This window comes from Pteropus medius, unplaced genomic scaffold (genome assembly GCF_902729225.1).
Source record: "Pteropus medius unplaced genomic scaffold, Ma_sr-lr_union100, whole genome shotgun sequence".
NCBI lineage: Eukaryota > Metazoa > Chordata > Mammalia > Chiroptera > Pteropodidae > Pteropus > Pteropus medius.
The window spans coordinates 3,356,739-3,382,824 of NW_024345600.1; the positions used below are offsets into that span (position 1 = coordinate 3,356,739).

At 43.0% G+C, this 26,086-nt stretch overlaps 1 protein-coding gene across 1 annotated transcript in view; it reads right to left on the reverse strand.

The window, feature by feature from the left end:
• The window catches only part of ANO2 (anoctamin 2), a 299,806-nt gene that overhangs the window by 215,137 nt on the left and 58,583 nt on the right, over positions 1 to 26,086 (reverse strand). Inside the window, exon 4 of the mRNA XM_039874110.1 lies at positions 13,435 to 13,533. Coding sequence (XP_039730044.1) covers positions 13,435 to 13,533 — 99 coding nt within the window. The remainder of the gene's footprint in view (positions 1 to 13,434; positions 13,534 to 26,086) is intronic.

A 26,086-nucleotide genomic window follows, 5' to 3' on the forward strand; every position in this document is an offset into this window, starting at 1 on the left:
CACCCTCTGCCCGCAGTCTCTGCTCCACACACACACTGGCACACCGACCTCCTCTCACAGGCCAGGGTTTTCTTACCTTGGGGCTGGAGGGCAGGTCTTTCCTTCTTCTGGGAAGGTTCTCACCTGCCCTCCCCACCTGGCAAACTCCCCAGCCCTCAGGTCTCAGCTCAAATGGTGCCCTCCCTCACCCCACCCCCCATCTAAATTAGTTTCCTCTAGTTGGCTCTGTGACCACTCAGCTCTTTTTCTTCTGTGGCTGCCTCCCAGCTCATAACCGGCTATCTAACTTCTGAACCCTCCCCACACTAAAGCCACATGGGGCCAGGACCGTTGTCACCACCGAACCACTAGGCCCCAGCAGAGTATCTCATACACAGTGAGGCTCAATAAATATTCATTAGATGGATGGATGGAAAGGGAAGGAAGAGGAAGGAAGGAAGGAAGGAAGGAAGGAAGGAAGGAAGGAAAGGAAAGGAAGGAAGGAAGCGTGAACTACCAAAGGATTAGAAATTTTTATACATAACCTAATTCTATTCTAGGTACAGTATGACTCTTCTTACATATTTTTTGGTAACTGAAGGGGCTATTGAGAACCCAGATCAGGGGTGGCTACTAAGATACATGTACCACTGTGCTGCCACCCCCTAACCCTTGCGGCAGCCCTAATGGGTCACAAAATTCCTTCCTAATGCCTTTGGATGGAGCCTCAGGACCCAGGTCAGCATCATTCTCCAGCAAGCCACCACCGATGAATTAGGTCTGGTGGGTGCGATCCATTCTTTCCTTCATTGACAAATATTGATTTAGCGATTGCTCTATACCAGGCCCTGTTCCCAGTGTTGCCAATGCAGCCAGAAAAAAAATCCCTGCCCTCAGGAAACTGCCCATGGAGTTTGGATACAGACAACAAAGACACAAACATGACTCGATACTGCGAAGTGCTGTGTGTTAGAAAAAATAAGTGAAAGTGGAGAGCGGCAGGGGGCCAGCCTCACGCAGGGTGGTCAGAAGGCCTGTCTGAGGTGGGCTCATTCGAGCTGAGACCCCAGTGAAGCTGGGGGCAAGTTCTGCTGGTATCTGGAGAAGGAGTCCAGGCAGAGGGAACAGCAAGCTAGAAGGCCCTGAGATGGAAACATGCTTGGCATTTTGTAGGAACAGCAAGGAGGCCACTGTAGCTGGAGCAGAGCAAGCAAATGGGGGCGAGGTGGGAAATGAATTTCTGTATCACAGATGGCAGATACAGCACCCACTTAGAGTCCCTGACACAGACGCTGTCATTCTAGCCCCTCTCTGGTCAATATGCCTTTAATGCCCATGGCAGGAATCGGGTTTGACTTTGTCCCAGGCATGGGACAGATCTCGTCAATGGTCCCACCCTGTCTTTGCACGCAGTTCCCTTTCCGGCACTCTCAACTATGAAGTGCCAGGAAACACTTACCGACCACCAGAGGAGGCGGGTGGGGTAGGGCTGGGGCTGCTGATTTGTAATGTGTGCTGATTTCTACAGTGTAAATATAGAAGCCCCTCACCTCATCCATAGGGTATATGTTCCAAAACCCCCAATGGATGTCTAAAACTAAGCATAGTACCAAATCCTATATATACTATGTTTTTTTCTTATACATACATATCTATGCTAAAGTTTAATTTATAAATTAGGCACAGTAAGAGATTAACAAGAATAACCAATAATAAAATAGAACGATTTTAATAAGATACTGTAATAAAAATTATATGTGCACTCTGTCTGTCTCTCTCTCTCTCTTACACACACACACACACACACACACACACACACACACAAAATATCTTACTGTACTGATAACCAAGATGGCAACAAAGTGATTGATGGGTGGGGAGCATATACAGCATGGAGATGGAGAACAAAGGAATGATTCATTCTAACCATTCATGGGTAGAATGGAGCAGGATGGTGTGAGATTTCATCATGCTACCCAGAACAGCATGCAATTTAAAACTCATGAATTGTTTGTTTCTGGAATTTTCTATTTAATATTTTCGAAATGTGGTTGACTATTGAAACCACAGAAAGCAGAACTGCGAAAGGCAGGGTGGGGGAATACTGTATGTCCACCGTGGGCAATTTCAAGATATCAATGGGGTAACAACCAGCTTTCAAAATTCCTGAAAATGTAACAATCAGATCTCGAGAGCTGTTATGAGCCAGCACATCACTGATGCCAATTCATACTGGGTAAGAAGAACTCTGCCTATGAGCCCCCAGTGCCAGAAGCTGACTGCCCCTGATGGCTACTCTGCCTCTCCCCTCCTGCTAGCCCCTCCCCATATACCCACAGGGGCAGCCATGATCAAGCTGCCAACCATGGAGAATGACCACATGTGCCGGTTACTCAGGACAGACTGGGTTTACGACTGTGTAATGGCATAGTTATCAATAGCTCTTTCACTCTCAAAGGGCCCCATACTGGATGATACAGTCAACGGCCAGCGATCCACTGCCCCTCACCCTCAGCCCCACCAGCTGGATAAGTGTCTCCAGCACTTCATAGATGCGAGTGCTGAAAAAGAGAACGGGGGCCAGTGTCTGGGTCCCAGGCAGCCCCAGCCTGCCATGTGCTACCTGTGTATTCAGACAGACGTGAGTGAGGCTTTAAAAAAGAAAACCACCACCCTTATTCCAATATTTTTTAACTACGCATCTAAAAACGGCTTAATAAAAAAAATTCAAAATTCACTTCCCATTCCATTTTCATATTTTCAGCTTCACTGTTAATGAAAACGTCGTTACATTTTCATCCCTTCGGCCCTGCTATGGTCTCACCAGGCCTGTACGCGCATCTAGAACATGGCCATGGGCCATCTCCGGTTCCTCCTCACTCAAACCACAGCACTGAGGTGGCACCGATTCGTTTTTCTGATTTTTGAAGATGAGAAGCATTACAGGAAAAAACAAAGCCAAAGTATTCTGCACTCTTCCCAGCCAATTTAAATAGCAATCAAAGAGCGTGCACCAAAGCCCATAAAGATATCAAATATAAACCCTACCCTCTCAGCTGTGCCTTTATTAAAAACAAATGTTCGGGAACAGACAGTGACAACACAAGAGTAAGTCAAGGGGAAAGGCCCCACCTACGGCCGACTGTATGTGAACAGCAACAATTCTGGTTAATTTAAAAGTTCTGGATGATAATATCAAAGGAAAGGCATTTGATGGCTGAGTAGACAGTGACCTTCTGCCCAGGACCCAGAATCTACAAGTTCTTCATCCATAACGAAGCTCATAGTGTTTCTCCTCCTTCTTGCCTTCTGATCACCAGGGAGGATTCACTAAACTATCAAAATAGTCCTAAATCACCACCTGATAAAGGCCGGAGTTGGTCAGGGTGAGGAGGGAGGAGTGTCTCTGCTGTTCTGAAGTTTGCGTGGACTGCACGCAGCTGCGAACTGAAACCCCTGCTGTGGTACGGAGGACCAAGCTGCAAGAAGATCCCGGGCTGCGGGAGCAAGAACTATTTGGCATCAATCAGTCTCTCGCTCTGAAATTCACTGGGCATCGATTCCCTAAGTAACATCGTACTAGAGTTTGCAGGAATACACAGGAAACAAACTATAGTTTCTGTTCCCAGGGGATTATGGTACATTTGAAGACACGAGAATAAGTCACCCAAAGCAGTTAAAGAAAACTCACAGGTAAGACAAATACAGACTGTAGGTAAAGGTGAGATCAGTTCAGCTGAAGAAATAAAGGAGGGTCCATAAGGGCAGTGAGATTTGGGCTGTGAGGCAAAGGAGGAGTTTATTGTTTATCTAGGGAGAATGAGGAGATCATTTTAAGACCAGAGGCAAATATTTAAAGTATTTGTAAAGACTCCAGGGCCTGGAAGAGAGAGAAAAGTACTCTCCTTTTGACAAGAGTCTAAATCGAGGAGCTCAAGGCAGGCTCCACAGAGGGGCACAGTTTGGAGGAGAAAATCCCAGCACATGCAGAACTCAGAGGAAACCCAGTGACGTGACCAGGCTTGGAGAGACGGGAAGCCCGGATGAGGGGCAGGTGTCCACGGGCTCCACACACCACCTCATTTAAAACACAGCTTGAAGAGGTGGCGGATGTTGGAATTTTCACTCTTAGATATTCGGACACAGAGTGTGAACGACCCGAAAGGGTATCTGTCCTCAGGTCCTTCCACTAACATCAATAACAGAGAAAGAATTAACAAATTCACAATTTGCCATTTGGCTTACGTGTGGACCACAGCACAACAAAGCTGTGACAGAGAATATAGGGTCCAACCTCCTTACTTTACAGATGAGAAGGCTATAACCCAGCACAGTTAAATAACTCACTTGTAGTGACAAAATAGAAATGTGGGCTACCTCTCCCAGTCCAGCATTATTTAATCTAGGATGGAATCTCCCAAAGCATGTTCTGCAAATCACTGGTTCCCAGGACATCTATTAATACACCTATTAATAACCTATTAGTGTTCACCAGGAAATAAGTTTAACAAAATTGAGCTATTTTCTTTACTGCAAACCGTCTCAGAACTTTTAATTGGTCAAATAAATTGTAATGTTTAGTATTTTTAGAGTTTGTTAGACCATGAAATTTTTTTTTGTAAAACAAAAAACTATCATTCTATCGTATACACTTTGAGAAATGCTGTTTTAGACCACCGTACCTTAAGCCCTAGTCATGATTCTTCAGTAAAGTGAGAGGATAGAGCTTTGGAACCAGACAGAAATGAGTCTGAGTCCTGGATCTAACCCCCTTCATACTATGTGACCTTCAGTAAGTTTATTAACCTCTCTGAATCTCAGTGTCCTCATCTACAATATGGGGCTAAGGCTAGTACCTACCTCATGTTGTCCTGAGGATAAAAACAAAATAATGCAAGTAAGGCTCTCATCAAAGAGCACAGCTCATAAGAAGCACCTGTTATATTTAAAACAATTTAATTATCTATTAATCAACTTATATCTACAGTTACTAGTTTTTTTATTTTAAGATATTTTGTTTTGATTGACATCGTTGAGAGTGCTTTTATGAACCTTTCTCAAATGTAAGAAATATAAAATGTGGGCCAGCTTTAAAACACGCTAACGTTCTTCTTTTACAGATACCCTATACCAAGGTAAAAGTTTTAACTTAATCAAACCAATGATTATCTTTGGAAATAGAAGCATAAATGGGAAGATAACTGTTGACTTGATTAAGCAGCTTTTCTTAACCACACTGGGTGTCCTTCTACCATCCATGCTAAGGCGAGCCTCTCTCAAGACTCTCTGACCTCATCAGAGCAGGGATGTGAACTAGATGTAGATATGGCCAAGGTCATGCGGGAAACACTTGAGCAAAGACTCCTCTAAACAACCACAAACCCAGCATTAAGAAATGAGCAAGGCTATTTCGAGCAATCTTAGAAGATGCAAAACAGATTAAGAGTAGTAGATTGGGATGCAGAGCAAGCCAACAAGCCTACTAGAGCTCCAGGTCCTGAATTGTCTGCTTCTTGCTTTCTGCCCAGAGGAAAATTGTATTCATTTCTTACGGCTGCCATAACACGTTACCCAACACTAAGTGGCCCAAAACAACACAAATTTAGTCTCTCACAGTTGTGAAAACCACAAGTCTGAAACAGAGATGTTGGTAGGGCTGTGCTCCCTTCCAATGACTCTATGGGGAAAAGCTTCCTTGCCTCTTCCATCTTCTGATGGCCCCAAGCATTCCTTGGCTTGGGGCTGTATCACTCCAATCTCTCCCTCCATCTTCACATGGCCTTTTCCCCTGTGTGCCTGTGTGTCCCAAATTTCTTTCTGCCTTCCTCTTATAAGGACACCTGTGATTGGATTTGAGTCCACCTTAAGTCCAAGATGATCTCATCTTGAGATCCTTAGCTAATTATATCTGCAAAGACCCTCTTTCCAATATCACATTTACAAGTTCCAAGGTTAGGGCTTTGACATATCTTTTTGGACACCACTATTCAACCCACTACAAAGAGGATTATGGACCTTAAAAGTACACACCTTGCGATGATTAATTTTATGTGTCAACTTGACTAGGACATGAGGTGCCCAGATATTTGGTCAAACATTATTCTGGGTGTGTCTGTGAAGGTATTTCTGAATGAGATAAACATGTGAATGCATAGACTGTGTAAAGCAGATTGCTCTCCATAATGTAGGTGGGCGTTATCCAATCAGTTAAAGGCCTTGATAGAACAAAAAATATAACCTCCCACAAGTAAGAGGGAGCTTTTCCCGCCTGCTTAATGAACTGAGACATCGGTCTTTTCCTGCCTTTGGGCTCAAACTGAAACATTGGCTCAACGTGGGTCTTGAGCCTGCCGGCATTTGTACTGGAACTACACTATTAGCTCTCCTGGGTCTCCACCTTGCTTTCTGCAAACCTTGGGACTTCTCAAACCCAAAATCACTTGAGCCAATTACTTGTAATAAATATATATAATACACACACACACACGCATCCTCTTGATTCTATTTCTCTGAAGACTCATGACTAATACAAGCCTCAAATCTGAGAAACAAGAGATGTTGCAATCTTGGCCAGGCTGAGTGCCTGACCCTGGGTGGGCACCATGAGCCTGGGGGAAGGCCTTTCTGTGGAACTTTTGTGAAAGTCATGGTTAACCAATCAGAATTTTCAGAGAGACAATAATAGACATCTAAAAACAACTGCCGATAATTGACAAAACTTAATGAATTAAGATTTCCCTCCTAAGGGGCCACTCGGGTGAATAAAAATGTCAAGTTTCTTTGCTTTTTTTTAACTGAAATTGTATTAGTTTATCAGGTAACACTGATTTTCTCACAATGATTGAAAAATTCTTAGTGGCAGTTACATATGTTTTCAGCTAATGAAAAAGAGAAGATAAATTATTCTTTAATAAATGCAATTTAGTCTATTAAAATATTTTAAAACATGAATTCTATAAAGAGAATTAAAATATGAATGGTAACTTCTGCTCTAATCTTTATCTTTTCTTTTCAATTACAGTTGACATTCAAGGAAAACCAAAGAAGAATAAACAAATGGGACTAGATCAAACTAAAAGTTTTCGCACAGAAAAGGAAATCATCAACAAAACAAAAAGACAACCTACCAAGTGGGAGAATATACTCACCAATGATACATCTGGTAAGGAGTTAATATCCAAAATGTATAAAGAACTCATAGAACACACACACACACACACACACACACACACACACACACACACACACAATCCAATTAAAAAATGGGCAGCAGACATGAATAGACATTTCTCCAAAGAGGACATACGGATGGCCAACAGAGAGTCATATGAAAAGATTCTCAATTTCACTAACCATCAGAGAAATACAAATTCAAACCACAATGACATATCACCTCACACCTGTCAGAATGAGTAAACTTTATCTTTGAATCAAGTTAGCTCATAGTAATATACCTATATTACTTTGTAGTACAACTCTCTCTGAACTACAGTTCAACATTACATTCTCAGTTTTTATCCAGAATCAATTAAGAAATGACCAAAGAACATTCCAGAACCTTACATGAACTCATTACTAAACGTATGTCCCTTACATTATTCGTAACTTTTATATAACAATTATGTCTTAACGACAGGATAAAGTGTGCCTCCTCTGACAAAACATATGTTCATTTCCATGGATTACGTGTGCCGCAGTCCTTTCTGCCTTGGCTACCAGAAAACTCACAATGAAATTTGTCTCACTTGCCTTAATCACTCTTATTTTTTATTTCGATTATCATTATTTCTCTGTATTTCCCAGCTTCCTCCTCAATTACATAATTCTTTTTTATGTGTCCTTTTAAAAAATGACCTACTTGTATTTATGCTTTTGGTTGTAATCCATCTCAAGTCCTGTTTTGGGAAATAGGCTAAGATATGAATCAAATAACCCCAGATTCATGGGGGAAGAGCCAGAACTCAAGGTCTCCGCTTGTCACACCTGCTATCCTTTAAAATGGGTGCCTTCAAGCCGTCCCTCCTGTGCTGTGGGGCCTGAGCACTCTTCCTGCTGGCTTTCCAGTGACTGCACTGCAGACCTTGCACAGGGAGCCATTATGTCTACGGACACCCCAAGGACCCAGGCTGTAGGAAACAGAAATCCCCACAGCACACAGTCCAAAGGCCATCTGTTCCCGCCTCTCCATTGATTTCGTGTCTGGGCTTCTGGCGGCCTTGGCAGATTTAAGGGACTGGGCCTGTTTTCCCCCCAGCGCTGCAGATGTTGGCTGTGAAGGAAAACAGCAAGAAGCAGCAGCCCTGATTTGATGCCTACTGTGCTGCCCGACACATACCACAAATGAACAACAATACCAACAACAGTAATACAGAGGTTATCTTGCGTTGTGAGTGCCTCTAACCTCGGCATCCTAAATACATTTTTGCTGCTCCTTAAGACGGCCCTCCATGACATTTATTACTCCTGGATTGGAAATGAGGGGAGCTCTGAGCCTACTTTCCTAAAAAGGTATGACTTGCTGGAAGTTAACAGCTCTACTGGCATGGTTAGGACTCATAAGCTAAAGTCCTTACAGGCCCCTGGGAACGGCATACGTGACCCCTGCAATAATAGTCACTCTATTAATAATAGCTACAAAAGTCTTGACAGGATTGGACAAAAGTGATTTTCACCCATCCCAGGCATATCACTTCTTCCAAATTTAGTAGACTCTGGCTGGCTTAGCAGGATTTCATTGACAAGAATGAACAGTTATCTCCCCCTCATCCATGCCTGGCCTTGTCTCTGCTGCAGGCAGCACTTGGAGAATAAATGAATGTAAGGGGCAGGAAAGGCGGGTGTTCATATATATACGAAGTGAATGAGAAATAAACATAGATGTTGACTACAATCTAGAAGAGGCACTTTGGTAATAGCTGAGGTGAGAAAGCACCCATTGCAAACCTTCCCAGGCTGCTCGGGGCCAAAGGCCAGGCCTTCCCACCCTCTTCCTGTTCATGAATGAGTGTCCCTCACAAAAATTCTGGCTCTTCTGTTGTTGTTTTTGGAAAACAAATGCTTCTTTCCAAGATTCCCCCTCCCAGTTAATATCTGTGCTCAGGACTCTGAGTCCCTGGACGTATTACTATGGATTTATCCAGGTTTGAGATCTCGATTTCGTGATTTCCTTCCCATCTTCCTGGACTCTCTGGACCCCGCTGAGTTATGACACAAACGTCCACCGGCCTGGAAGTTGCTTAGCTGATCCCACACCATGCCTCAGTCTTCCTCCACGTTCCCCCTGCCGTCAGGATGTGGCTCTCTGTAAATGTAGTTTATTCTCATTGTAGTCACTTCCCAAACCCATTAAAGGAGGAGAAAAATGCCACTGAACCCAACGCTAACCCTCCACAGACTGCCCTGTCTCATCCTCCCCTCCGTGCTCCTTTCTCATCTCAGGAACGGTGTTTAATCCCATCCCCCGCTCTGGGCTCAGGTTCTCAGATTAACTTTTAAAAACATATGCATCCTACCCAGTTATATCCCCCTCTCCTGGTTATGATACCCACTGTGAGGTCAACAACAAACCACTGCATTCTACAGATACAAAGAGTTTATTGTGTCTGTGTTCTCAAAAATTTTTATATGTCTTCTCAATTCCTAGTGCCCCAACCAACTCCTCTCCTGACCCAATAGGCAACCAGCACTGATGGATCTCCAAGTTATATCCCCCTCTCCTGGTTATGACACCCACTGTGAGGTCAACAACAAACCACTGCATTCTACGGATACAAAGAAGATCAAAGTCATGTAGCTGAACCCACAGAAGGACACCAGAACAGTCCACCTGTATCGAGTCTGGGGCCCAGAAACTTTGGGGGTAAGTTCTTTCTGTTATATATGAAGCCCTATAGGAGCTACCACCCTGGCTTTGCTCTCCCAACTCTCTGGCCCACCATATTTACATGCAGAACCTGTCCTGTGTGAATGAGCTGCTCTTTGCCACAGCATTTAATTAGTGTTTTGATATCTAGGCATGTGTCTTCTTCCTGTTGTGCCTTTGACCGTAAGCAATCTGAGGGCACAGACTGTTTCTGTACCTTCAGGGCCTCTCCAAAGACTCGACTACAGTGGGAGATCCATCAGTGCTGGCTGCCTATTGGGTCAGGAGAGAAGTTGGTTGGGGCACTACGAATTGAGAAGACATATAAAAATTTTTGAGAACACAGACACAATAAACTCCTATATTTCCACAGTCCTGGTTAAAAATTGGATTCTTACAACCTCTTAAGAAACATAGGGCAGGAATTCTTATGTCCATATCACAGATGAAGAAACTGAGGCTCTGAAAGATGAAGTGACATCCCCAAATCACACAGCAAATAAGTGCAGAATCAAGGCTAGAAGTATGGTCTTCTGAGGACTCGTCTACCACTCTATGCCTCCACAATGAAAAGGAAGGAGGGGTAGAAACAACCTAAGTGCCCATAAATGCCTGAATGGATAAAGGAGATATGGTGTATATTCACAATGGAACATTATTCAGCCTAGAGAAAAAAGACACCCTGCCATTTGCAACAACATGAATGGGTCTGGAGCACATAACGCTAAGTGGGATAAGTCAGAGTAAGAAAAGTCCTGTAAGATATCACTTATGTGTGCAACCGAAAAACTAAACTTGTAAAAACAGAGAGTAAAGTGGTGGTTACCAGAGAATGGAGGATAGCGAATAGGACAGATGTTTAAGAGTATAAACTTGCAATAGTAGTAAATAAGCTCTAGAGATCTAACACACAGTACGGTGAATATAGATAATAATACTGTATTATAATCATCAAACTTGCTAAAAGTCTAGAACTTAATTAATCCAACTACCAAAAAAAGGATAATTACATAACATGATAGAGGTGCTAATTGTTACGACGATGGCAATCATATTATAATATGTAAATGTATCAATTAACATGTTATACACCTTAAATTTACACATTATATGTCAAATATACTTGAATTATAAAAAAGTAAATGCAAAAAGAAAAAGAAGGAGAAAAACTTGGAGATGACTGTGTTATAATATGTCCTTACCCAAAATATCTTACAAATTCAAGTGCAGGTACCATTCAGATAATAATGGTAAGTTCCAATAGGCTACATGTATAAGGGCACATAAACCCTGAGAGCAGATATGCTCTCAAAGGCTTGAGCCTGTGAAAAAACAAGCAGAGACCAGAGGGACCAGAGACAGGCACTACTTGGGGACTGAGTCTGGGAATGAGGAGAAGAAGGTGGTAGAGAAATAAGATGTGTCATAGGGTGTTCAAAGGACAGAAAGAGATGCTAGGAGAAGGCATGAGGATAGAGAGGTGGAAGGGAGAGGGAAGAAGGGAAGAAAGCACAAGAATGAAAGAAAGATGGAAAGGAGAGCAAAGAGAGAGAGACAAAGAGGGGAGAGTAGAAGAAGGATACACACTTCTGTGTCTCCAGGTTTCCTGCTAAAAGGATCGTCCTGGGAAACAGAAGCAGTAGCATGGGCATTAGAGTTTTGCTCACCTTCTTTCCGTGGATCAGCCAGCACAGATCAAAACATAGGAAACAAGATACAAATAGCATGAGATTTAGAGAACATCAGATGTTCAAATAAAACCGAGAAAGGAAAAGAAATACATATGTTAAAATTAGAAGGAAGACAGAAGAAAAAGAAGATAAAAGGTTGGCCAAGTTAGGACACCACTGGAGGGAAGCAGAAGCTTCTATCCAAGGCTAAGACTTGGATCATGTTGGCAACAGACGGGAGAACATCGGTGGAGGAGGAGCGGAGGTCCGGAACGAACACAGTGCATGTACTGAGGACAGCAGTAATAGGCGTGAGAGGTCTTACACTAGGAGACAAAGAACACAGCAGTGCAACCAAGGAGGGGAAAGATGAGTGTGGTCCTTGTGAAACCAAGACGCTCAAGCTCGTGACCCCAAAACACTGACCTTGTATTGGAAGAATATTTATAGCTAGTATTTCATGTCTGTGTTTGTTTAATAGTCACGTGTCCACCTGCCATGGAGGTGTTACCTCTCTTCATAAACCTATAAGAGCAGAACCCCCAGATTTTATCTTTTTTATGTAGGGGATTCATAACGATGTCACACATGATGGTATTGGATGAGTAATTTTTGATGCGGACAGTCAATCTGTTGGTAGTGAAGATGGTGTAAGCATAGCCAGTGATGCTAATCAAAACGGTGTTGCCAACTATAAAGATGCTACTGATAGTGGAGAAGGTGATGAAGGCAGGTGATAATAGTGATGCAGAAGGCAACAAAGGCAGAGTTCTGTTAATGATGGAGAGAGTGGAATCATGGTCTTTAGAATGATAAAGATGACCTCTGCAAAGCTGGGTCACCACTTATGAAATAACACTGTGTGGTGGGGGCGCGGGTGAGGCAGGGAGAGAGAGACAGAGACAGAGAGACAGAGACAGACAGAGACAGACAGAGACAGATAAAGAGACAGATCATCCATAGATCACTCATGGTTAAACTAGATTTTTACCTGCCCCAGGACCCTTCCTAGAGATATCTCAAATGGTCAAAGCCAATACCCACCGGTTTGCCCTAAAATATCTGATAAAAATAAAATGCTGAATTTGTGGACATGTTTCCTTTCTCTTTGAAGGTATTTGCTGGATTTAATTTTACAAAGAGACTGTCACCTAGGAATTTCCTGGGGGAGATTCTTAAATTATACATAGACTATATCGTCTAAAAAGGACCTCAAAAGTCATCTAAACTGTGTGGCTTTTAACCAGATGAGGATCAGAACTTCTGGGGATTTTTTTTTTCACAATACTGATGCCAGAACCTCATTCCATACCAACCAAAAAAAATAAAAATCCCAGAGAGGGGACACTGGCTTAAAAATTTTGAAAGCATTCCCCGGATGATTTTGATCCACTCTCCTGATTAAGATCCTTCTATTTTACAAAAGAGATGAGTGAAACCCACCATCGCACATACTTAGGGACAGAGTCCTCTGTCATATTATAATACAATAATAGGTGTCTTCACAGCAAGTATGGTGTTATTCTCCCTGCATGCTGCTGACCTGATCAGTATGACTTGCTGTCTGCTCTCATTACTGCATTCACTCTATAGAAATGCCTGGCAGTGTTGGAACCCAAGAAAAGAGAGAAATGAGGTACGATGGAGAAATAAAGAAGCTGGATCAGGGCAACGTTTGACTTCTCATGGAGCACATCCCAAGTGGAGCTCTGATGTGAAAGGATCTCCCAAATCCAGCCCCTCCCCGTACCCCAACTCTCTTCCCTGTCCCACCCATATCATTGCCCCATCCTTAGGATCCCTGGGGAGTCAAGTATGATTTCGACTCCACAAAATCCATGTCCCACCTGGCCCTGTTCCCAAATTATTCACATCCACCCAGCCCTCAGAAGGCCCCCAAATCCAGGAGAAACATGCTCGTACTTTCTTGGTAGGAACTTTGATCTTCAAGAATTCTGCCTCTCTGGCCAGCACCTGCCACGGGGCATGTATCCGGACAAAGATGGATCCTTGGCTTTTACTCTGTAAGGTACAAAGGAAGAAGAAATGGAAACACTTATAAGGATATAGCTTAGATGTCTGGCTCCCCAGCTTTCCCAAACTAGAAGCCCCAACCTGCTGTTTCTTCAGTTTCTGGTTTTTCTTCTCTTTAAATCTCACCAGAAGCCAGTCCCCTCCCACCCATACCCCACCCAGAAACGCTCTCATCAAAACCCACGGGGTTGTGTTCCCAAAGTATGGTCCCTGGGGTGTGGTGGCTTCAAAGGGAAAAAAGAGCTAAAACCATAGTGTTCACAGATGGAATTGTGAGCGATTGTGATCGCAGAAATCCCATTATCTCTTGATGGCATTTACTTGGTTTACCTCTCCCAACATTCAGTAAACAGCCTGCAGTTTGTCTCCACTCACGTATTTTCATTGTTTATTGTTAAGTTTGTATTTTTGCTCTACTATTATGCCATGTCATAGCCTGAAATCACAAAAGTGGTTCACCTAAGCCTAAAAGTAATGATATAAATAATAAATTAAGTAGTACAACTCAAAATAATTTCAAATGTAAATCATAATCAGGGCTCCAAAGTGAATACAGAGTATGAATCTACGTCCCAGCACAAGCAATTCTGCGAGTGTATTGATTTCACCCAAAAACGAGAAGGAAGGAAGGGGAATACAGTGATGAGAATTTGAATATTAAGTCTTATTAACTTAGCAATCCATTTGGCCCTGGATTTGGTATCTGTTATAAAAATTGGTCAGATTATAACATGAAGCCATTAAATTCTTCTCATTCTCAAATAAAACCTCAAAATTCTTTTCAGAAAAAGCACATACAGGAAAAAAATACTTTCTGACATTAATTCAATTAATTAATTTTATCACTAAAGAATGAAAGAGACCAGAACAAGGAGGAAAAACAGGCAAAAGCTTCATCATTTGTGAGAAGCTTCTAACTATCTGCAAAATTAATCACAAGCACTGTGTCCACAGAGAAAGTTGAACAAAACAGTAGCAAAATTCCTTCATCAAATGACTATTGGAAGTCACCTAAAACCCATGCACCGCAGTGGGAAGATGCTGGTGTCCTGACCAAAATGCCATTTACATTCGGACACAGCCTCTGAGGGGCAAAGTGGGACTTGGGACATAGAGTATACTATACAGAGAGAAGTCCTTGCAGCTTCTTGTTCCATTTACCCCCTGAAAACCCATGCTACAGAAAAAAGGAGGTTTTTATTGCATTACTGTATTTTTTTGTGAAGCAGAATGCATGGAGACCTGAACTGAGAAGGCACCAACTCTGTGTACAGCAAAGGTGTCACTGTTCACATAAAAGCCCTTGTCCCTTCTGAAAATCATTCCCTATCTTCATCAACAAAGACCAGTTGGTGGTCAACAACATGCCCTCCGTTCTTGGTTTAGTATTGAAATAATAGTGGAAGCCAACCACACACAGCCTCCGACCATCTGCCCTTGCAGCATGCCAGGCGGAGAAATAGATGACAAGGAGAAGACTGCTTTCCCTACTGAAGTACGCTGAGTATGACGGGGCTCATACGTTTTTAAAGTGACGAATAAAATAAAAAGATATTGTATGATGCTCCTAATGCGAGTGAAGACTATTTCTACAATTTTGAATGGCGGTTCCACAATACATTCAGTAATTCAAACATCCAGAACCTAACTCCGCTTCGGGAATGAAAGCTGATGATTTTACAAGGGAGAAGAATGAAAAAGAAACCAGGATTTCATGGCAAATTGAACTATGGTATAAGTCTGGGATAGTCTAAAATATACGAATACCTAAAAAGAATAACAATAACAGTGATGCTTATTTACTGAATGTGTATCATGTGCCAGGACGGAGCCAGGTAGTGATGTGCTCATAGAATCGTCACAGCCATGCTGTATAGCAGGCACTATCACCATCTCTATTTTACAGTTGTGGAAATTAAGGCAGAAAATTTTTAAGTAATTTGTCCAAAGTTACATAGGTAGTATGATTTAAAAAAATTTAAAAAAGTATTTGAATCCTGGAAGTCTACGCTCTACCTGATTATTTTTTCCTCTCATCAGAGACAGATATGACATGTTATTGAGCATAGTTAAAAACCACATAAAGACATGCTTTTCAGTCAAAAATTGAATCAAAGGATGGATAAGGAATCCATGAGGCAGTCCTAAGATGAAACACTCAACCTTCCAGCTGCCAAGTGGTCATAGTTATGACAAAACACTGGAAGTGGACTTCGACAAGATGTCTCCCCAGTTTCCATATCCATCTATGGTTGCAATATCCAGGACTACCAGGCAGAGTCATCAATCCCTTGCTGCTACTTTTAACTGTAATTTAAGCTTTTCTAATTTAGTGAAAATAAAGAATAAGAAAAGGAATCATCTGTGAAACTGACCTGCAGGTCAGTCCTCCATCATGGTCCCAGCAACAATGTTTTTGGTGAAAATGGAAAACAGTACCATCCCTCTCACTATGATGAAATCATGATTATTACTGATTTTAATATATTTTGTTTGGTTTTATTTTTAATTTGTGATGAATGCTTTTATTTTTTATTTTATCTAGAATCAGTGGCTCAAGTGTGTACCAAATGTCCATTAAGTCGCTGCAGATGTTTAAAGTTTGAGAAAGGGTTGGGCGGGCCAAGGTCAAATCCCATGGACTTACTGGCAGACTGTTAGCTGTCCCCTGACAGCCATTCGCATTTTCTTCATTTTTTAACTGAGCATATGGCTGTCCAAAGTGAAGACTATATCCCCCTTGCAGTTAGAAGTGACCATAATACTAATTTCTGGCCAATGCGGTATAGGTGAAAGTATTGAAAAGCAGTTTCTGGCTACTCTCTTCAGAGACAGCAAGTAGATGCCTTTTGCCCCTTCATCTTCCCTATCCCTGATCTACTGCCTAGAACACGCATATAAGCATCTTAGACCTTGAGGTCAAAGTCAAGGTCAAAAACAGCAAAGTGTCAGGAGTTCTGACTCTATAGCCTGTCAGTGCAGCTCTGGGCTGTCTCCTGGATTTTTATGTGAAAGGTAAAATTCTACCTTGTTTAGCCCATTGTAGTTTTTAGATTCTCTATCAATTGCACCTTATACGAACTAATGCAAAAGTGTCCCCAATGTGGTGGCATTAACTGCCTCCAGCAAACCATGCTTCTTCTCCATTCTCCTCAAATGGAACTTGTTTCAGATGAAAATAAAAGCTGGAATACAATTTTGTGGTGCTAATATCTAGCCATCAAGTTCCTTTTATGCCATGTAATATTGTTACCTTCTCATAGAAAAGAAACAGGAGAACCGATGTGAAATATTAGCTGGTGTGACTGGCTATGTCTCCCAAAGAAAAAAACAAAAACTTCTGAGCAGAACTATCACCAAATGTAGAAGCTCTTTTTACTAAGCCGGGAATCTAAAATTGGAGGTTAACATAGTTTGAGCTAAAAAAAAAAAAAAAGTTCCTTGTTCTCTAGGCCCAACTGACTTCTATTCTGCTCCATACTTGGATCCTTTCAGGCATAGTAGGGGAATGGAAAGAATTTGGGCTTCAGATTCAAACGGTAAGATTTGAATCTGGATTTTATAGCTGTGGAATGTTGGGCAAGGCACTTAAATTAATCAACTGAGCCTCAGTTTCTGGATCTAAATAAGGAATGTGAGACCATTGCAGGACTATTGTGAAATTAGGGATAAAGTATGAGAAGTCCTTGCTATACTGCCTGGAGCATGGTCCATTCAATAGAGGTCAGCCAATTCGACGGTGATTAGCTCTACCAAATAAAATGACTGTTGCTTGCAGGGAAAGTATGTGATACCTCTTCGTGTTCCTCAAGCACCTAGAACAGAGCTGGACACACAGTCGGTCCTCAGTGAATTCCTGAGATTGACAGAAAAGACTTGGAGAAAAAACAGTTCCTGTTAGATTAAAATTGTGAATAAGTAATCCTAGTAAGTTTCCTGCCTTGAACTTTTAAAATTATCTATAGGATTTTCAAAATGTCTCAAAATGTACCCAAAAAGAATTCACAGGTTCAAAATATAGTGCATCTCCAGAATTTGAGGGCAAAATTGAAAAACATTATTTTCTGAAACCAACACAAAATTTAACATATAGTATAAGAGATTAGCTATGAGAGCATATAATCCATTTCTAAAAGAGATTTTATAAGTAATCAATGTGATTGGAGGGGCTTCCAAATATCAATAGACAACTAAAATTTAAGTTCATGGAAAATGAGCTGTAATATATCATTTGGTTCTGGTCAGCACGCAAAGATTTCTGCAGGAAAGCCCAAGCTTGTCCATCTGGGGGATGCAACTACTCCAGTGGCAAGAAATATGAAGTCTATGACAGGGAAGGAAAATTTCCCCAGCTCAACTGAAATGCCCCCAAACAACTATGCAATTTCTTTCAGTGTGATTCCGTTTTTATAAAACTACAAATTCTGTTTCTCCAGTTCCTGGGTATCAAGAAGTTACCCAAGAAGAGATTGTGAGTAGTCTAGTGAAAGGAAATAAAAACTCCTCAATCATAACCAGACTCTTGTCTTTCTCAGTCTCTTTTCAGGTGTGTTGTCTGGTGGTTTCCTAGACCTGTCCACCACTAAGTAAAACTAAGTAAGTAAAAATTCACAAAGAGGCAAAGTCAGGTCGCCATCTTGAACGTGTGTCTGTCTGATTAACCAGGGTCTCACTCTCTCCTTCGCTCTCTTCCTCTCTAAAATTGCCTCAACAGCTGGCCTGAGCACACGCACATTCTCGAATGCTCCAGAACTCCCTTTCCTCCCTGGACTCCGGCCACACAGCCCTTCTCGTTGGTTTCCAATGTTCCAGACAGCTTCCCACCTTGGCGCTTCCTCATCTTGCCGCCTCCCACTTCAGAACCTCCTCGCACTCGGTTTCCTCCACTGCAAAGTTCTCCGCAGCCCCAGACCCGGCCAACTCCTAATAAGGTCTCAAGTGAAACATTCATTCCTCCAGGAGGCCTTTCCCGAGCCCCTTGGTTTCCCTGCTTGCCCGCATCACTCCTGTCTTTCTCCTTCACAGCATCAACCACTACTGCACTCACTATAAATAGGTGTTTAATGCTTGTCTTCCTGGCTAGACCTTAAGCTCCATGAGGACAAAGAATGTGTCTTGTTGACTGCTTTGTCCTCGGCAGCCGCTATAGTACCTGGAATTTAGTAAATGCTCAGTAAGTACGGATTGCTCAATACGTATATATACCTAATAGGTTCTGTTAAGATCTTGTGACCAATTTCTAAAAGTTAGCTCCCATAGCCCAGAAAGTAATTGCTGAGCTTTGGCCAACCGAGTTTAAATCTAGTTCCATTTTAAGAGAATAAATTATCCTTAAGTGTCATTTCTGAATCCTTCCTCATGTTGACAACTAAAGTTATTCAAGTTTCCACCTGATGAGGTGTCTTATGAAGACTTGCAGGAGGCCCTCTCCGTGCCTATCTGTATCACCTCACAGCATTTGCAGATCACTGCTCCCTAGAGTCCTCATGCATGGGCGCGAATTCATTCTGGTGCTCACAAAACACACCCTGAACTGAACTGGAACTGGGTATTCCTGAAACCTCTCCGCCTTCTAGGCTTGTAAGAGTGGCGTAGCATTACGGAGAAGAATCAGGGATACTCTGGAAAATAAGAGATTTCGAATGCAAAAAGGCTTTAGTCTCTTTACTTGCCAAGCATCAGACTTTCATGATGTTATCCAACATCTCCATGCTGATAGCTCAAGACAGAGCCAGTTGACACACACAGTGAAATTCAGAAGAGTGAACTGATTTGGCCAAAGGGCTCTGGAGATGAAGAAATCTCCAAAGACACCCAACATATCTTTCTCAAGTAACAAATGAAGACCTGGAGCTCAAGAAGCTGAGTTACTTGGGCATAGACATACAGTCAGTTAGCAGCAGAGCTGGGAATAGAATCCAGGACTCCTGACAGTGGTGTCCATCCCATAGTGCCTATGAGGGACAGTATCACATATCCCTGAAGGCTCCCAACCCATCCAAGGGCAACTTGAAGCCCCTCCCTTCATGAGAAACCAGGTAGATGAGGGGTGGAGGAATGATAGTGGGATGGGGCAAGTAGCGCCCCCAGCCACCTCTCTTCAGTGTTCCAGTGACTATTCAAGGCGTTCAGCAGGGACCGGAGGATACACGCTCCTCCTGGTGAGATTATCCATATTGTTTATGTCTTGCTGTTGTTATCCAAAGATTGCATGTGGCTTCATGAGACCACGTCCTCTCTCTAGAGAAACAAGAATGAATGGGAGGCAGCCCCAGCCAAACACTGGAAACTGATACTTCACAGCCTCCTTCCCACATAGTCCTGCCAAGCCACCTCAATGCTGACCCCAGACTCCTGAGTGTACTCTGGTCCCAGGCCCTGCTGTGAGCCGAGAACATCAGCTGCAGCACACTGTGGCCCAGGAATGGGGCTGCCAGAGGAAGGGTGGGGAGGTGAGTGTGTAGACAGTGGAGAGGGGCAGGGCAGGGACAGCCTCCTCTTAGACATCAGCAACCCTGGTTATCTTAGATCAGCAAGAACCAACAGCATATGGTACCACAGAGAGCATGAGAGAAACCCCAAGGGCTCCCATGTTCTCAGACCATTGTGCTTGATGTCCACACAGCTGGAGGAGTTATGCCAGGTGGTGCTGAGATTGTGGCCAGGGCAGCCATCATCACAGACTTTTGAAATGAGAGCCGGAAATGAGATGGCCCCCAAACTGCTCCATCTAAGGAACACCATGGTCTGCCTGGGCCATCATTAAAACCAAAGTCTCAACTTCGCTTCAGCTACCAGGAACCTCAATCTATGATCAGGGAGTAGGCTCTGCCTGGACCCCCCAGACACACAATGACCTGGAATGAAGCACAGGGACGAACACCCTGACCGGAGGAGGAAAAGTGAAAACTTGCTTTCTTGGGAGGTCCTGGATGAGAGCAAGGGAGTCTCCTCACAACCCTTCTCCTCCCCAGGCAAAGGTAAGAATGGGTCAGTGATTAGCAAAAGTGGGGGGCAGGAACAAATGAACAAATGCTCACTGACCCCTGTCCCAGAGACCCCAAAATACCAGCAGCATGACCCCTCTTATAGAAAACGCTTCACCTAGTCCCCAATCAAAGAATGGGGACCACTCTGTCAGAGTCCTATGTAAATAAAAACACAGCCAGTCTTGTATTCTGTTTTAAAGCAAAGAGCCACCACCCAAGTTCCTGGAAGGAGGAGGCATTCTTGGCTGGGAGCTACCAAAACAGGCAGACACCCAGAAGAGATTATATCTCTGACCTGCTACCACAGTCTCTACTCTGTGCATTGCATGTCACTGCACTTCAGACAGAAGCCACTGGAAAGCCTCTGTTCAAAGCCCAGGTGAAGATGAAGTAGGAGGGGAACAGAGAAACACCGAGGAGTCGAGCCCTCTTACACACCAAGGGCTGAGAGAACCTGCCCCCCACCGAATCCCTGAGCTGCAGTGGCCCCCAAGGGCGGCACAGCATCCTGGAACAAGCTCCATATAGGAAGTCAGCAACAGAGTGAAATTAAGTGTTCTCTGGACTTCATTCTACTTCAAAAATCTCACAGAGGAAAAGGCGAAAAATCGTCACCGTGTAGGATAGGTCATGGGAAAGTCATGGGTGCTAATGCCTGAGTACTTGGTCTCGGGCCCCAACTCTGTCACTTACCAGTTATACCATTTTTGACAAGTCATCAAAGCTCTTGAAACTCAGAGCCATGTTAAAATAACTATAACGATTAATTATAATACCACCAGTAGGAAAGAAGGATGGACTCTACAAAGAGACATGTGGAATCTTTTGGGGTTGGAAGATATGTTTGTTATCTTGATTATGATGATGGCTACACAGGTGTGCACATATGTCAAAACTCAACAGATTAGATACTTTATATGCAGTTTATTACACCTCAATACAGCTAGGGAAAAAAGATTTGCAAAAATGTAAAACAGTGCCACACCTCATGATTTTTTTTCTTTTGAAAAGTATCATCGCTTTTCATTAAAATATGTTATTTATGTTAAATAAACATATTATTTAATAATATTTTATATATTTTTAATTTTTAATTAATAAATATTCAAAAATTAAGGATTCCACAATATCTCAGAGTCAAAGAAGATTATATACGTGAAAGTATTTTGCAAACCATAAAGTATATATAAAACGATTGTATTAAGAGCAAGCTCACAGGCAGCCACTGTTAAATCTCTGCTTTGGCAGTCAAAGTGCAGAGCATACTCCTGCTCCTTGGACCACGAAACACACGCCCTTGACCTCTAGGGGATATTATCACACTTGAAAAGAAATCATAGCTGAGCCATAGCTCCTGGCATGTACCTGACCAACACCGAGTGAGGTTAAAGGTAATAGAGACTGGTTCTCTTTGGAATTTGCAATGCAGAAAATAACAGGCTGAACAGAATCCATGAGCCAGAGAGCAAAATTCTACCAAAAAAAAAAAAAGTATAAAATTCCATGAGCCCTGAGGCTGTTGACAGAAAGAACAAGGCCTTTCCCAAAACTAAGGAAGGCTAGGGAGCTGACAGCTAGGCTTCAGGCACACAAGCCCAGCCACAGACAGAAGGGAAAAGGTCACAGATAAACCATGAGGAAAGACCAGAGGAAAATGCTGCCCCTTCCTAGTCATCACAGTGAAACTATTTTGGACAGTGGACATCCCGCAAGTGGAATCAGATGCAGAACGCTAACTCTCAACAATGTGCGTGCTTCCCACGCGCCCCCACCAGGACACTGCGAGCATTTCAACACCCAGGGCAATGGAGACCGATACAGAGTGGTGGGCAAAAGGTCTCCTCCTCCTTAGGTGGTTGAGAGATATTTAGATCAAGGACGATCACTAGGTCCTGAGTGGGCTGGGACTGTCCCAGTTTATTTCTTTTGCCTCATCATCCTATCCAGGTTAGCATTTTAGCATTATCAAAAATGTTCCAGATTGGATGATACATCGTAGAGTCACCTATGGATCAGCAATAAGCACCACTAAACTCAATAGCCATTGAACCTTTGGGCGGGAATGTCCAGTATCTCCTTTCTGACCGTCATTCCTTTGGCCCGTGTGATAAATGTCCCACTCAAAGAGAAGCATTTCCAGGCATTTAAAAGCTCATCATATTACCTCTAAAAGTACCCATCTATCTAATATTCTTCCTAACTCAAAACTTATGTGATTTTTTTCACCATGATACTTCTCTTCTCTCCTCATGACATTTCCATAAAACCTCACGCTAACAGTAATTAACTCCCCCTGCCCCCACCACAGATGAGCCCTTGCCTCCTCTTGGCAGTAACTCGCCTCTCCCCTAAGAATATTTTTCACTATTTCCTATGATTCGTTCATCCCAACATATTTCAATTCAACAAGTATTTATTGGGGAACAACTGTGTGTCAGCAATGTGCTAAGAGTTAAGGGCATATAGAAGAAATATAAGCCATCATAACATCACACGGCTTTCATTTTCTTTGGAAACCAGATAAATGATATCTAACACACAAGACAGATGAATAACATCATGACTGGGGTGATTAATATCCAAATGGACAGTACAACTAATGAGTGCTCATGTATTTGTTGTCTCCCCTTTTACTCATCAATAATTGCCAGATTTGCTTGGAGAGAAGTACTCCACCTGGATCTCAGCCATATGTTTTCAGTAGAATTGATCCCACCACCAGCTCCAGAATAGGCCAAATTATCTTGAGCCAATCAGCATATGCATCCCCCCTGGCCTAAACAATTGGTTCTAGAATATATCTGTAATGCAATCAAAACCAGTAAGATGCAAGGAAATGTTGGCCAGGATTTCTGGAGAAAGCAGCTTTCTCTCTCTGCCAGAACTCTAGGGAGAAGAGTGGCAGTCAATTTGCTCCATAAAGGGAAGGCGTGGGTCAGCCAAGGGACTACTGAGTAAATAGAGGATGAAGTGGACCCTGAAAAAGATTGAGCAGAAAGACGGAGAAGAATCCTTGGGGACATCATTTGAGCTGCTGGATCAAGCCTCACCAGACCTACTTACGGGCTACCTGATTACATGAGCTTATGAATTCCCTTTGTTGTTTAAGCCAGTTTGAGTTGGTTTTTCTGCAGTGCAACCAAGAATCTCACTGACATGGGAAACCAGTGGAAGAGCTGACTCTGGGCTAGGGCCAGAAATGATGCCATCGAGAGGGAACTTGAGTTGAACTTTGAATACTGGATAACGAGATTTACATATGCAAAAAGGGTTGTGGGTGGCAAGAAAAAGAAGGAATAGGGTGAGCACAGGTGCAAAATGGAACGAGCAAAGCCTGTCTGAAGCACAGTGAAAGCTGGAGAGCCAGAAGGCTGAGATGTGGCCAGTGCTGGTCAAACTGCCCACTATATTGCCATTGCCCGTGAACTTCACGATAGTGATCTTGATGGGTCAACCCTGTACGTTCACCCAGCTTCATGACATCTTCAACAGGATAAAGAATGATAAGAGTTCTCCTTGTCAGGGAAACCTGAGAGAATGCTCGAGATGGAAACTTGACATTTTCCAGTGAGACAAAGAAATGCAACAGATGGGTGGTGACTGTCCATCTGTTCTGGGGTCGGTCTGGGCTGTAGTCAACAGAATAAAGGAGCAAGCCTCCCATGTGCCACTGCGACCTTCTCCAGCTCAGAGCGGGCAGGTTTCTTTCTTATCAGCAGGGCTCTGGCTCTTCCTTCTAGGAGCCATTAATCCTTGTAACAGAGATCTTACATCAGGGGGCAGGGTTGACTTTGAACATGAACAAAGCTGTAAAAGCTTCTACAACACTAGTTACAAAAAACTTGAACTAATGAACCCTTTCTTCTAACCAAATATTTCAAGAGGCTACCCTAGCTGAGCTTTGGAGGGCCAATGTTCCACTTGCTCAACCTCCCTTTGTCCTCAACAAGAGATCTGAGTCACCTTTATGCAAACAACAAAAGGTGTACTGTTCCCTTAGGAAACGGGTGGGAACTTTTGATAGTCACAATGACCAGGAGCACCTTGACCATTTAGTGGATGGAGGGAGGAACGCTAAACATGCTTTAACAAATGTACCGGACGATCCCACACAAGGAAAAATTATTCTTCCTGAAATATATAGTACTCCATCAAGAATCACTGCCTAGGGCTCAGGGAGCTGAAGTTGAAACCACTGTGCTCCCCACAGATCTATAAGATCTGACATAAAAGCCAGCAATAGCAATTATCACACCAGTCCTCTACCCCTACCCCACCAGACGCAGACTTGAGAGATATTAAGGTAGAGCTTAAAGAAATCGGTTTATGAGTAAAGGCTATTAAATTAGCTAAAATCTAGATCTTGAATCTTATATTGATGAGTTAATCAGAGACACTCAGGAAAAGACCCATTGCTATGATGATAAAAAAGAATAGAGTTGATTATTTTGTGGGCTTCCAAAAACATCCAGAATTAGCCAGAGTCAAGAGTGTTAAGAAAATAATCCATTAGCCTAGTGTATTTGAGGGATAGGGAATGAAGTAGATGGGGTCTCTGAGAAGGTACATTAAAAAAAGAGCTGAGATAGACTTGGCCGAAAATCCCAGCTCTGCCATTTACTCCCTGTGTGACCATGGATACATTACATAGTCTCTCTCAGACTCAGTTTCCTTTTTGGTAAAAGAAATAATAATAATCCAGAAGCAACAGTGACCTCACAGACTGCTTGTCAGCAAAAATACAAGAAAGACCTCTAGCACAATGGCTGGCACATAATAGGTGCTCAACGTTAATAATAATTGGATTCTGCAGATGGTGTCTCTGGCCAGAGGAATTTGAATTGAGGGGGTTTGTGCAATCCAGTTTCCAGCATCCTCCCTTTATTCCCAGAAAAACCTGGCTCCTGGGGCATTTTTTTCCCCTATATGAGGCGAGAGCCCAGTTTGGAACATCTATGCAGCCAAACAGGCTCTTCCACAACCATGACCCTGTCATACACACTGCTGTCGGAGACCCTGCCTGAGACCGCCCATCCCTCCCCATAGCCTCCAGTCTGGAAGAAAAGGGATCATCAACCACGCTAATTAAATCTGCAGATGATAACAAACTGGGCGGTGCTGCAAACAGCACCAGAGAGGATGGGGAAATAAATGAGAAGGGACCTGGGGAGTTTAGAAAATATGGGACAGGAAATAACAAAATGAGATTCAATGCAGAAGAATGCAAGTAACTCTAACTGGGAGGAATAATCAGAAACCTAGACACTGTGGGGAGAGGGAGCTGGAAAAGGGCTGAGGAGATGAGGGCACGGGGTAGGGCGATGACAGGTGGCAAGTGACACAATGGGTAGCAAGAGGTGAACAACAAGTAGGAGTCAAGGTGCTTAGAGGTGAGACCAAATGGAGAACGTGCTGGCTCCGGCTGAGCTGGAGCCCCAGGTCCCCTCAGGCAGGAGCAGGTAGCATTCTACGAGGCTCACTTCCAGAGGTGCTTCTCCATCAGAGCTCTAGCTCAAGTCACGCCTTCTCCAAGAAGCCCTTCCAGACTCCTA